The sequence below is a fragment of the Equus quagga genome, chromosome 9, assembly GCF_021613505.1.
Source record: "Equus quagga isolate Etosha38 chromosome 9, UCLA_HA_Equagga_1.0, whole genome shotgun sequence".
NCBI classification, from domain to species: Eukaryota; Metazoa; Chordata; class Mammalia; order Perissodactyla; family Equidae; genus Equus; species Equus quagga.
This window is the reverse complement of record NC_060275.1, coordinates 11,604,967-11,619,341: the sequence shown is the minus strand read 5'-3', so window position 1 is coordinate 11,619,341 and position 14,375 is coordinate 11,604,967. Positions and strand designations below refer to the sequence as shown.

At 34.7% G+C, this 14,375-nt stretch overlaps 1 protein-coding gene across 2 annotated transcripts in view; it reads right to left on the bottom strand.

Moving 5' to 3' along the window:
• Positions 1–1,283: 1,283 nt before the first annotated feature.
• The window catches only part of CDH19 (cadherin 19), a 105,527-nt gene continuing 92,435 nt past the window's right edge, over positions 1,284–14,375 (bottom strand). Inside the window, exons 11-13 of one of the 2 annotated variants that reach the window (XM_046670866.1) lie at positions 10,757–10,874; positions 8,535–8,786; positions 1,284–5,767 (exon numbers count right to left, since the gene is read on the bottom strand). In XM_046670866.1, the coding sequence (XP_046526822.1) occupies positions 5,277–5,767; positions 8,535–8,786; positions 10,757–10,874 (861 nt within the window). In that variant the 3' untranslated portion in view covers positions 1,284–5,276. The remainder of the gene's footprint in view (positions 5,768–8,534; positions 8,787–10,756; positions 10,875–14,375) is intronic. The other variant, XM_046670867.1, reaches the window with a different exon arrangement.

Genomic DNA, 14,375 nt, shown 5'->3' with positions numbered 1-14,375 from the left:
CAGTTCAATCTTTTTGCTTTTAAAGATTTTTAAAATTTTCCCTTCTTCTTCCCAAAGCTCCCCAGTACATAGTTGTATACATTTTTAATTGTGGGTCCTTCTAGTCGTGGTATGTGGGACGCCGCCTCAGCATGGCTTGATGAGCAGTGCTAGGTTCTCGCCCAGGATCCCAACCTGCGAAACCTGGGCTGCTGAAGCAGAGAGGGCGAACTCAACCACTCGGCCAAGGGCTGGCTCCTACAGTTCATTCTTTATATGTATTATTTCAGTTAATTCCTAGAATTGTCTGATTATCTATTCTTAAGATCCCCATTGTCCAGGTGAAGCTACCAAAAGCGAAGGTTTAAATAACTTGCCAAAGTTTTTACAACAAAGAAATGTTACCAACTGGAAAATAATTAAACATATACTTCATAGATCACTTACTCTGACTAAGGTAAATTAGATAATGCAGGAATATGTGAATACTGCACATCACATCTACTCTTTTCTAGACAGAACATTCTATGGATCTTACCTCTGTGTAATCATGAACATATAGTAATTTCCGTGTCCAGCCTTATTTGTAGCTGAGATAAATTGCCTAGCACTGTAGAACTCAATGTATCACGTTTTAAATATTACGATGAATAAGCACAAAGAAATGGCATGAAATAAAGTTGTGCAACCTATTTTAATATGCTTGCGAATATTTTAAGAACACTATAAATTATATTTACCTTTACATATTTTGCTTATGGTTTACCTTAGAAAATTTAATTTTAAATTATTTAAACTATGTGAAATGCCAAATTGATTTGCTATGTTAATTTATACAGGTTATCGATTACTTTGCAACTTGAAAGAAACATCGTGAAAATATTTTATTTTATTCAGTTTTTAGACACATTTGCATTGATCTTTCTGATGCCCACCTTGGCCAAATCTCCATTTGCATAGCTTCCGGTCACTGTCAAATATTTTTTTAAAACCCCTTTTCTAGGTATGAGAAGATTTTAACCTCAAACCCAGTGTAAGGTCACATCTTTCACTCTCTCCTGGTTGCTCTGCTGCTTCTGGACCTCTGGTGTCTGGGTAGGGATGGAGAGATGACAGATAAGTGGCACAGTAAACATGGCTGGTGCTATCACAATTTCACAGCCAGAGTCCTGTGTGATGACAGGCATCCAACCGCTGGCACTCTATCCTGGGGCACATGTGTGGGGTATTCAGAGACACTTTAAGGACTTGAGGTCCCTGTTTTTCCTTAGTCTATGTGACATATTCTTTGCATGACTGATTTAAGCTGCATCTTAGCTCCTACCTTTTGTGCAAAATTTCCACAGCTGCAACCACTTAACCTATGGGAAATTCATCCAGCCTTGCCTAGTCAGAGGCTCAGAACTGCATTTTGCCCAGCTGCGGCATTCTCCCTTACCTTGCCATTTCAGTCAGCCTGCCATCCTCAGAGCTCGCTATAAAAAACAAGACAGCACCACATTTTAACAAGTTCCGAGGATTTACTTCGTGATTGAGATTCTAGGCTCCCCTCCTCCAGGAAGTCGAAATTTCTCTCAATAGACAGATAGATGATAGATGATAGATGATGATAGATGATAGATTGATGGACATAATTGGATATGTAAAAAGCCACACACTCCTTTCCTCCATTTATCTTTCCATTTTGTCTCCCAGCCTTTAGTGTATTTGATATCTAATGCCGTTTCATATCATATAAAAGAACATGAAGCTACCTTGTAGGCTTTGTAGCCTTGCAAGCTTAACAATGCATTTGTTACCAAGTTGTATTCTAAGATGTGAAGCAGAATTCTCATGCATTGAACATGTTTTCATATTCATCACTCTTCGTGGGAACTTATTTATATGAGAATTTCTACAGCAGCCATCAAAGGACCTCTTTTGACTGAACAGTACAATGTCATTATCTTTTTTTCCTCCTGGGAATAATAAGTCCAAACAAGTTAAAACTCAAAGTCATAATCTCTAGAAAGATTTCAAAAAAATCTTACTGTACCCAAGAACTACCCAATGCCACCCCACTTTGAAAAATACATTAATTCCATATTAATAGTCAACAAAAGTCAATATGGCATCTATATATGAGCAAGCAAAATAGATTGATAATCATTATTATATTCATTTAAGAAATATTTATTGGTCGCTTTCTATGTACTAGAAACAATTTTAGACAATAACGAATGAACAAGACAGGTAATTCCTTGCCCTCTTAGGGCTTACATTCTAATAAGGAATAAAGACACTAAGAAGCGAGATATATATAATGTAATACTTGGTGGCTACGTGATTTGGTGAAAAGGAAGAGCGAGGGCTACAGTGAGGGACAGTGGTCAGGTAAGCCTTTCTGAGGACATTGCAGTTGATCACAGACCTGGATGAAGGGAGGGAATGAACAATAGAAGTGTTTGGAGAAAGATTGTTTCAGGCCTAGAACATGAGATTGGAAGATCTAAGAGACTGTAGAAAGAAGCAGGGACAGGATAATCCACGGCCTTATGTGTCAGATCAGGACACTGATTTATAGTCCAAATGTGCTGTGAAGCCACCGGGATCAATCAGTGCTAGAAAAGAAACCTGCCTGTGTGTTCCAGTAGAATAACGTCAGCCGTTACGATGACGCACAGTTATTCACTGAGCCCTTGTGTTGGTTAGATACTGCTTGTGCTGCTTGTTCTACTTATTCTTCACAACGATCATGTGAAATAGGGAGCTCAGATCTCATTTTACAAAGTACAAACTCAGATCCAGAAAGATTAGGCAGTTTGACAAAGTTCACACAGTTATTTAAATGAGAGTGAACTAATTCCCACTCAGATCCATGAAGTTCAAGCCCGTGTGCTGAGGGAACTACTACTATTGCTAATATTTTTGGATTCCTATGAGAACTTTAAATATTTTCCTGTTCCAGCTCATTAGTAACTTAAGACCTACACGTAAACCTGTGAGTCAAGTGAGGCTGATATTTAAACACTGCAGGTATTACTGTGAAGCTGTGCTATTTTTATAAATATCTGTGTTGATTTAGCCTTTATTAAAATTTATGAAAATGAGATCTTAATGTCATGTCTTTAGCGAGGGTACAGCTATGTTCTTGCAACACCCATGTGACAAGAATATGATTAAAATAGTTATTAAAGTATTACCCAGTATAATTTCTAGAAAATTGCAACTTCTCTGCTAGAATCTGACAGTATTTTTATATAAATTAAAAGGACACTTTTTAGACTAGCAAATAGATATGGAACCATGTATGCTCGTTTCCTACGTACTCTATGATTGACAATTCTATCACTAATTAAAGCAGAATTTATTTTAATACAACTGCTTTATGTCACCGGACACAAACATTAAACCTCACTGATGCAGATATTGCATTTTGTGAGTTGTTCATCCAAGTTTATAAGTGGATTATAAGGCTTTCACTGATGACATCACCTACTACCATCCCCAGAAGACCCCATTTCTTTTTTCTAATCCATTTTCCATGGATTGCTTGATCTGTTGTTTATCGTACTTTCCAGTTCTTCAACCAAAACTACATAGCATTATTTTTTAAATATAGAGAACAATCCTCCATGGAATAATTCATGAAAATTTTCCTAACTATACTCTTTCCATTTTTATGTCAATATGATAGAAATGTAAATGTTCTCTCAAGTCATACATTTCTATTTTCTGGCAAATTGTAATTCTTTTTAAAATTTTCTTTGGTTTAGTTTTATTATTCTTCCCTAAGTAAATAATTATATGAATGCACGAGGATTTAATACAGCTTATGTCCTCTTATATACTTTTAATATTTTGCTAAATTGTTGTATTTTAAGTCTGATTTTCTCAGCCTTTTGTAAAGTGATATCTGTGTCACCAACATAATGGTACTTGATTGATATTGATGAAAAACTCTTCTATTACACAGTATGGGTGTTTATGCTTCAAAGTACAGAGGAAAAAATACTGTAGCCATTCAACTATTCTAACTTTAGCTAAATTTTTTTGAAATATTTGATTTAAACACATATGGGCAATTATGTTCAGCTCAGTTTCACATGCTGCTAATAAAAAATGAGCATATATAAACGAATTTGGAGAACATTATATTCACAACTTTCTTTCTCTTCAAATTGTGAATTTTGAATTCTGCCTTTATTTAGATAGAATAATAAGTATCATTCTTAAAAAGATGATTAAAATTATGTTATTATCTCGTTGTCTAATGTTATCATAAAGTTCTACATCCAGCAGCTTAGCATATTTCCTTCGTAATGTTACAATAAAAGTAACTATTGCACCTAATTTTATATTTCATAATAAAAAATGACACTGAAGAATCAGTTCTGTTCTAAGCTCTTAATAAAACAGGAAATGCTGAAAATTTTATCATGTTTTATTCTACGCATGGAAAGAGTCGGTGCAGTTGATCATAATATTTAAGAGGAATATTAATTCAGGTTTCAATACAGTACTCCTTTCATTTATCTTTATCATTTTTAGTAGCAATAAAAATTTACTTAAAATTTTTCCACACTTTCCACCATTTTCATAAAGTTTAAATTTAATGTTGAATAAACGTTGACATGTATTTGTCATTGTATTGTGACATACTGCAATATGAAAAACAATACAAATTTATACTATACCTTTAGTTAATGTGTACCAAATCTCTGTCTAAATTTGAAATCAGTTTTAAAGTGTGGTCTTAAGAATGATTTTAAAATACCAAACTAGAATGAATCACAGAATTTCACTCAGAAACTTGCTTATTCATAAAAGAGAAATCATTTTTAAAAGTTTCATATAATCACCCAGGTTATCCTAGGTGTTTATCTCTGTACAGTATTAGAAACAACACACACAAACACTTTATTCTTACTTTTTTAGCTTCGAAAAATGAATAAAGGAAATAATATTAAGATGACCTGGTTCAGAGTCTTTCTCACATTAAACATTCAAAACTTTTGAGAATTTGTATTGGATGGTATTGAAAACAATGCTAGAGGAATATTTCAATGGTACACTAGAGTTGGCTTGCATTGACAGCCAAGAGCTAATTATTAACATTTCTTCCCATATCTGATTCACTGACAATGTGTGGGTAGCCTGCAGTAACTATGGGGTATTTACACCAAGAAAATCAGAAAACACTCTAAGTTGGTCTTTTTTTTTCCCCAGAGAACTGGATCACACAACTCTTTACCAAGAGACAACCAGTTTTCCCAAACAAACATTAGCATTTTTAAAATTTTAACAATAAAGAAGCCCTAATAATTTGATTGCATAGCAGAACCAAACATGCAAGCTAATCTTTTAAAGCGAGGTCCCAATTCATTAAGGTAATCATAATTTTCATCCTGATCAGAGACTGCTGATCCTAAGGAGCTCAGGGATCCAGCTAATGACCCTGTTCCCTCAAAAGCATAGGTCTGGAGGGAATCAAAAGGAGGGGCACAAGGATCAGTATTAGCTTCTTCGAGCTTTTCTAGAATGAATTTCCTGAATATGGCACTATCCGGGCCGACCTGCAAAGACTGCCTGTACAGGCTCCTGATCTCCGCAGCGGGGGCTTTCCGAGTCCTGCGCTCCCTCATGATGGTGCTGCTCCGCAGCTCTGCAATGTCAAAGGCTTCTGTGTCTTCTTCTCCTCCCCCTTCGTCGTCATATCTGAATATATTCTCCCTGAAATCTTCACCTTTCTCCGGAAATAGAGTCTGTTTTCTTTGTTGTTTCAGACCTAGGATCAAAAAGATAAACCCTGACAAAGAAAGCATACCAGAATATCAACACACATATAATATAATATTATATTATATATAAATAATATATTATATATTTATGTTACAATATATTATATGTAAATAATATATTATATATTTATAATATAATGTTATGTATTATATCATTTATAATAGACTTTATAATCCTTGCTTTTGTTACAAGCTCAAGACAGAAGCTTAGATTTTATGATTATAAGACAAAAATCTATATTTGCTGTTGAAAATTTACAACAGGGACTTGTGAAATGACATAAGGAAGCATAATCATCTTTCTAACTGACAATTTAGAATAGAAAAACATTATGAAAATATAGTGTACTATTTTCGATGATGATCACTTTAAAATTGTACTTTTTCTGGGGCTGGCCCCGTGGCCGAGTGGTTAAGTTCGCGCGCTCCGCTGCAGGCGGCCCAGTGTTTCGTTAGTTCGAATCCTGGGCGCGGAGCTGGCACTGCTCATGCTCATCAGACCACGCTGAGGCAGCGTCCCACATGCCACAACTAGAAGAACCCACAACGAAGAATACACAACTATGTACGGGGGGGCTTTGGGGAGAAAAAGGAAAAAATAAAATCTTTAAAATTGTACTTTTTCTTATGTATTAAAAATAGACCAAAGTAGGATAAGGGAATATTTTCCAATCTATAGGCACTTGTCAATCTTAATATCCAATGATCCATGTTAATAGAAGTTAAGCACAATGGACCAGTTTGATATTCCCCATTGAAGCAAATTTGCGGCATAATTATTTTCTAAGTTAATATTTATTGACTACAAAGTATGTGCTGGGCATTTTTCTAAAAGCTTTACATTTATTCATTGATTTAATTTTTATGATATCCATGTATTATTATCATTCCCTATTAAATATGGGAAAACCAAAGCACAGAGATGCTAAATCACATGCCCAGTGTCACACAGCTAGGAAACAGAAAGCTGGCATTCAAAACCAGAGAGTTGGTTCAGAACCTGTGCTCTGTGATACCATGTAATTTTGGAAATTCCAAACTATCAGGTTTTTTCGTCATAACACTGGTACATCCACAATTAATATTTATTACATAAGGTGATTTTGACATCATGTAGAAATGGAACAATTTCAGAACACTTTAAAGAAAACTATACGTGAGTGTCTGTATCAAGGATAGCTCACTCATACTCAACCACAGATCGTGCATAACTGTTCAGAATTTCATATGCAGGACTTGAAGCAAACATGAAGCAACGTTACTAATATTATCACACAGAGAAATACATTACACAATATCTTATACAAAACTGACATTTAAAAATATTCAAATAGTGCTCTTGAATTAAATAAGGTCATCATGTTTGAACTTGGGTACGACACCTGAAAACCCATCTGAGATAAATGGTTGGAATTGAAAGGTATCTAACAAGTAATTTTTCATTCTATGAATTGGAGAGAATATTCATGAGACTTTCAAAGGAAACTGCTGACTATTGGCTGCCCCATACTTCCCACCCTCTAAATGCTACTCATGCCTTTCATAGTGCGGCTGCCCCTGGTTTACTTGTAGGGTTTCTGAGCTTGGTTATGTCTGTCTGTACCCATGGGTAATTCAGCACTTGCCATCCCCCAAACACTACACTGGTTTTTTTTCTTCTTGCTTCTGATATCTTGCTATTAGTTCTAAATTCAGTTGTATGATTAAAAAATCTCTAAAATTAATTTGGAAAACTGAATTTAGGCAGAAAAGAATGGTAAAGTAGGATGATAAAAACGGAGCGCATGGCTTTTGACGCTTTGAGAAAGATGAGGAGAGCGAAGGCAAAGCAAATCCTGAAACATATGGTATTTAGTTTGAGCAGTGAGTTTGAAATTGCAGAACCAGTGGCTGATATAATTGCTTTCAATACTCAATCAAGTGTGATGGTTTTCGATACGAAGTTATGAGGGAAGCAAGAGAAGGGTTTAGATTATATGTCCTGGTGTGGTAAAGAAAGGGAAGATTATGCTAGGTGAATCATTTGTGGTCTTGAAAGCCTGACTAAAACATTTTGGGTTCATTCGCCTCATCTATAAAATAAATATAACTTATCTGCATGTGAAAATAATAATAAATAAAATGATGGTTGTTTCACTGAGATTTCCTTTATGTTTAGCCTTTGGTTAAATAAGGCTCTCTCTTTTACATCCCTCCATCCTAACATTCACTTTCTCCCGCAGTGCTCCCAGGGTTCTAGTGAGTTGCAGTACAGGGTTGAATAGAGGTATGTTTTGGTTATGGGCTCGCGGCACATCATTTACTAGCTGCAAGACCCTTTGTAAAGCACTAAGTCTTTGAGTTTCATTTTCTTCATCTATGCAATACAGGGGATAATAGTTGCTACTTCTTGAGGTTATTTTGAGGATCAAATTGCATAATGCACATAGAGTACTTATGTCAGTCTCCTGGAGCGTGATAAGCAGTCAACGGAAGCTCACTGTTATTATTACTAAATTTTATATAACTGTATATGTTGCAATGCATATGTGTCAAAAACACATACTCATCAGAATCCAAGGATCATTGATTTTCAGTTTGGAATGCATATTCACTCTATTTTTCATTTACTCCACTTGGTTTAACAATTGTAATACGTTCAGAAGAGCAGTTTAACACATGCACAAACACACACACACAAACTGACACTATATTGGTATAATGTAATTAACTATTTTCTGTATTTCTCATGCTATTTTCAGTAAAGGAAGATATGTTCAGTTCAGCACTACTTACCAAATATTATCATGATGGATATCAGAATAGCAATGATGATTTCTGTCCTGAATCCCAAGGAAAGCATAAGATCCTTGTTACTGCAGGTCTGTGTACTGCCATTGTCATCACAGTCACAGATGTATATGGTAAGGGTGTTTGTACTTGTAAGTGATGGGATTCCATTGTCGGCAATTAAGATTGATATATAGAAGACAGGCTCTTCTTGAAGGCTAAAACCAGTTCTATTAGTCAAAATTACAGCTGTGTTATCTAAAACAAAAATCCATGTGCATAATTTTTTCAATAATACAAAAGAAATCCATACCAGTCATATGTACTAGAGGCAACAGTACAGAGATATAAAATGAGTTCAAATAAAAGGAAGAGCAAATTTCTAATAAAAAGACAATTAAAAACTCCACTTAAAAGTCATTATTGTTTCTGATATTTCCTAAAGCTTAATTATGTAATTAGATGGATCAGGTCCAAATGTCTTTGGATAAAGATAGGAAACATATATGTGGAACATAGAAAACAACAGTGTAGTCAGATATCAATATTATATAGAGACGCCTAGCGTTACATTTATGATAACAGTATCAGTTTCAATTGGGTTCTTTATTCACGACAGAGTCCTTTTTCTAATAGGGATTCATTATTTTCACAAAAACTGTAAATACATAAGGTTGTCAGAGTCACATACCTAATACAGCAAGTGATCTAAAATAATATACACTAATAAGAAAAAAAGGATTAATTTTACTTGATAGGAAAGATTCTACTAGGATGTTTCTTCTCACTTTGACATTATTAACCCATTTTCTATCTAAAAGTCAGAGAATCATTAAACTTTAGTAGTATCAATTTATTCATCCAGATAGAACATTCAAAAATTAACAAAAATGAACAATATTCATACTTGAACACATTTGAAATGGTTTTTCCCTGAATCCCTGAAAAATATTCTAAATAACTACTTTCAGTGCAATTTCTTGTGGCTCAGTACTATGTTTGCCCTTTTTTTGTGTGTATTGCCATCCCCCAAAGTATTTTCTGTAGCAATCAGACAAACTTTAGAAGACACGAACAGCGAAATGCAAATAAAGGGAAGTCTTTTGAAATGTATGTCTATTTATGACTTTTCCTCAATCATCATTTTTAAATGAATTCTCAATCACGCTCTTGAAGTCTACAAAACTCTTGTGATTTTAGTTACTAGGCAGATTTAAGAGGTGAGAGAGTTTACAGTTTTTTCAGTGTATATTTTATTAAATTATTTGTAACCAGAATCATTAAACCAAATCAATTCTTTTCTCTATGTCTCAATATATTTATTTTGCCCCAGTAACTTATTTTACATTAATATAAATAAATCTAAGCTACAGTTTATTTGTCATATTGGTATTTACATTTTTCATCCTAAGTCTATTTGAGTTTTCACCAGGGAATTTGACAAGGGCAAAAGGAGAGAACGTGTCTGCATCTATTCTCCCACAAGGGACTCCTAGATGGAAGCTTACCCTCAGTTGTAAAGGACAGCTGTAGGTATTTGGGTAAAGATGCTGGAGTAATAAATCCTATGGTGTTTCATATCTTTGAGATATAAAGCAAAAGTAAAGTAGAAATCCATATGACGAAAAAAACCTTTTACTGAAGTGAAGAAAAAAGGAACAGAGTGGCTTTGTACAAAGTTAATCTACTTCTATATGGAAGGAAAAGAAACTCTGTCTTTCCACACAAAGTCTTTTAGAACATTTTGTCTTTAGATTGATTCAATCGCTTTGTTTTGAAGGAAAAAGAATAATCTCGACCCTAAGTCATATATTTATGGCTCCTAATTAATGACTCCAAATCAATCAAACTAACCTGACTTCAAGTTGTACATATCATTTTCTTTCCCCAGAATAGCCTGAAGTTTGAGTGATATGAGGACATGAATGGAACACTTGTGCCAGAACCACAATTATCTTTGCAGGGTCATTCAGACTTTACAAGGGCTGATAGCCACTGGTGACCTGAAAAAGTGTTTCTGTTTGGAAGAAGTCCAGTGAGAAATGGGGCTAGCATATTTAGAACTTGACTTTGGGTTTTGTTTCCCATTTTCATTGCCACTCCTCGTCCTATTTCTCAACATTATCATGTTGCAGGAATAGTATAAAAAGCAATGCTATAAATTCCCTTAAAATCAAAAATAAATCTCAAAAAATGTATCAAAAGCCATCGCGAGTGAATGGCATTACCTTGATTATCCATGATTGTAAAACTTGAGTTCTTTGCATCTTCTACAGACAGATTAAAGTAAAAATGGTGATCTTCTACGGATTCATCTCTATCCACAGCACTGATGGTCTGAATTACCTAGAAAACATTAAGGGCAGATTTTTTTTTTGTCTTTTGTGGGGTTTTGTTTGCATTCAGGAGAAAGATCACTGCTGCTAATCATTATTATTATTATCATTAGCTTTTATTAAAATTGCTTTACCAAAACCTTTATGAACATTGCAGAAATAACTGCCAAATTGGTAGAGAATATTAAAATATTTCTTCAGGTTAAAAATGTGTTTACTTGTCCCTTTCAATAGAAGGTTTTGATATTATACAATAAATACATCCTTGATGGATCAGATGATTTCTCTAAGCTATGCTTGTTAGACGTTCTCAAAGCACTGCTCCCACGAATCAAGATTTCTTCCCATTCTTCCTGTCTAGATTTCTCCCTTTCTTCCTTCTTCCCTTCTCCCTTCCTCATCTGAGAACCAGCCATTATGATTTGCTCAACTTATATATTTCCTGCTTATATTGAGAGCATAATTGTAGTAAACTTATTGTCTTAGTAAAGTATTTGCTAAAGTAATGAGTTTTTTAATTGATTTCAGGAAATAATGCAATTAAAGCTTAGGGGTAATGAATAAGATTTCCTTTGACCCATAAAGATTATAGGAAAAGTGTTCCACATCAAGTAAGTTCCTCTCTCTATCTCAGATCATAAAAAAGTGAAGTAGTGCAGTTATGAACAAATCAGTTCTCAATTTTCTTTCTTTCAAGACATGAATGTGTCAGTCAAGTAGTTCATTATTGTCAAAAAAGAGAGAGGCTGTCAAGATCACATAGTGAGATTGTGATTAATTCTGGAAATTAAAGTAAATTGATTATAGAAGTTATTGTTTTGAATTCTCTAGAATTAAAGTGCTTTTAATAATGTGTCAAACAAAAATATCTTTAGTTGCAAGATGACAGACACAAAATTTATAATGTTATACTTCAAAGAATAGATCTCTCTCCACATGCATAAAGAGCCTTGTAAAACTAACGCAAATTGTATATTTCTCTACATTGATTTATCATCTTCATAACACATGCCTAATTAAATCATAACTATATAGTGTTAATTAAATAAGCTAATGAAAGAAAACATTTTTATTCAATCTATGCCTACAGTTATAAATGTGCGTCATATGAGGGTAGTGCTTTTATTTTGGATTCTCATAGATTACGTATAGCCAGGGTGCAGGGCAGGGAACTGGAAGTCTGATGGTATGAATCCTGGCTTTGCCACTTACTGTTTTCTAAGCTTGAAAAATGGAGATACTAATAGTTAACTTTTAGCATTCATTTTTAGGGTTATATATCTCTGCTTGTCAACATGTTTGTTGCACAACCAGTACATGTCTACGAGATGCTTTCTTCGTGAAAACATTGTCTTGCTGGGATTTGCATAGCACAGTGTCCTGAATAGTGTGAGCAATCTCGTCATATGTATATTTGCTCAATTAAGATTGACAGAAAATTGTAAAAATTCATGTTTATCTTATTGGCATATGCAGTCTTGATTTTCAGAAATGGAATAATTTGTCTTACTATCTGACTTTCTGTTTTAAACCACATGTCTGAATTAATGTTGAAAATGTCTCTCTTTTGTGTGTGAAGGCTTAAGAACACTGGAGAGACTCTGACTCTGTATATATTTTAAAATACTTTTAATTAATCAAACTACTCTCTACATATGTATAGGTATACTGAATATGTATAAGCTTCAACACTGCCTTCTTTTCCATGAACCTACCTCCACTTATATTTGTCTTGTAAATTGGACTTCTGTATGTTTTCCTGAGTTCCACCACTTTACAAAAATAGGAAGCCACTGATATAACAGAATGAGTCACATAGCAGGTCTCATTAATTCTACCGAACTAACCTTAAACATACACACTTTTCTTGAAGTCACAAATCTCTAAAACACGGCCAACATTAATGAACTCCACAAGTCTTCAGTGGAGATGTTCATTTTTCCTTTTAATTCAACAATGGAAAGGTTTTTGTTTTAATTTTCAAATAAAATTCTAAGAAAAATCCTTATTTGTTGCATCAGTCAGATTTCTAACCTGGTTACTTCTATCTACTTACCTGGGGCCTGTTGCTGGTCTTATGTACATCTATGAGAGGAGCAAAGACAAATCCAACAGCAAACTGCGTACAAGAACGGCCATGTTATGACAAGTTCTGAGTGCAGCTTTTCAATTTCTCTTTGTTCTCTGGGTTGAATTTTGTTCAATTTCTTTCTGACCCAATACATGTGATTTCTTATTTATCGTACTTTGAAATCTATAATGGAAATATATTGTGCCTGCCTAGAGAATCTAAAAATAACAACCTTTCAATGGGAACTTACCTATGGACCAGGGATTGTTCTATACATTTCCACGGCTAATTCTCACAATGATCCTATGAAATAAATCCTGTTATTATTTATATTTACTTATATTAAGCTTCAAGTCAGCTAAGTATCTTTGTTGTTGTTATGTGCCGTCAAGTCAGCTCTGACTCCTGAGTGAATGAGTACTGTCCACAATATCCTGTGCTCAACAGCCCTATTCAGCTTCGGTAGACTCATGCCTACGCCCTCCTTTATGGAGTCAATCTATCCCATATTTGGGCCTCCCTTTTTCCTGCTGCCTTCTGCTTTTCCCAGCAGAATCCTGCCTTCTCATGATGGACCCCAAGCAGGACAGCCTCAGTTTTATCATTTTTCCTTCAGTGGTAGTTCAGGCTTACTTTGCTCTAGGACCCACTTATTGGTCTTTCTGGTATCCAGGGTATCCTTAAAGATCTGCTCAAACACCATATTTCAATCCCTGTTAGCCTTCTTCACTGTCCAGCTCTTGCTCCTATACATAGTAACTGGGGATATGAAAGGGTGGATATTCTTGGTCTTAGACTCTCACGACATTTTCTTACACTTAAGATATCTTAGTATCTTAGGCAGGTAAAATGACCGGGTCAGAATTTGAATGCAAGCTCCTGCTACAGCTGGTGTGGAATGTGGCTCCAAGAACACATCATTTTCAACTTTATTGAAACAAATAAAATTATACGAAATTTAAAGTGTACATTGTGATGATTTCATATACCTGTATCTTGTGAAAGGATTCCCCCATCTAGTTAATTATCACATCCATTAACTCAAATATTTATCTTCTTTTTTTTTAGTGAGTGAGAATATTTTAGTTTTACTCTCTCAGCAAATTTCATTTATACAAAGAGTGTTATCAACTATAGTCACCATGTTATACATTAGATCCTCAGACCTTGTTCATCTTAAAACTGAAAGTTTGTACCTTTTTACCAACCTCTCCCTGTTGCCCCCACCCTCAGCCCCTGGAACCACTTTTCTACTCCCTTAGAGCATATCATTCAAGCCCTAGACCCGTTCTTGTCCATGCAGATGTGCATACAAAAAGCTACGGTAAAAGACGTGGCATAGAGGAAGCAAACAAAACCCAGTCTCATAAAAGACAGAGACATACAAAAAGATAAGTAATACAATTGCTGTAGAATAGTTATAGACCAAAAATATCAATT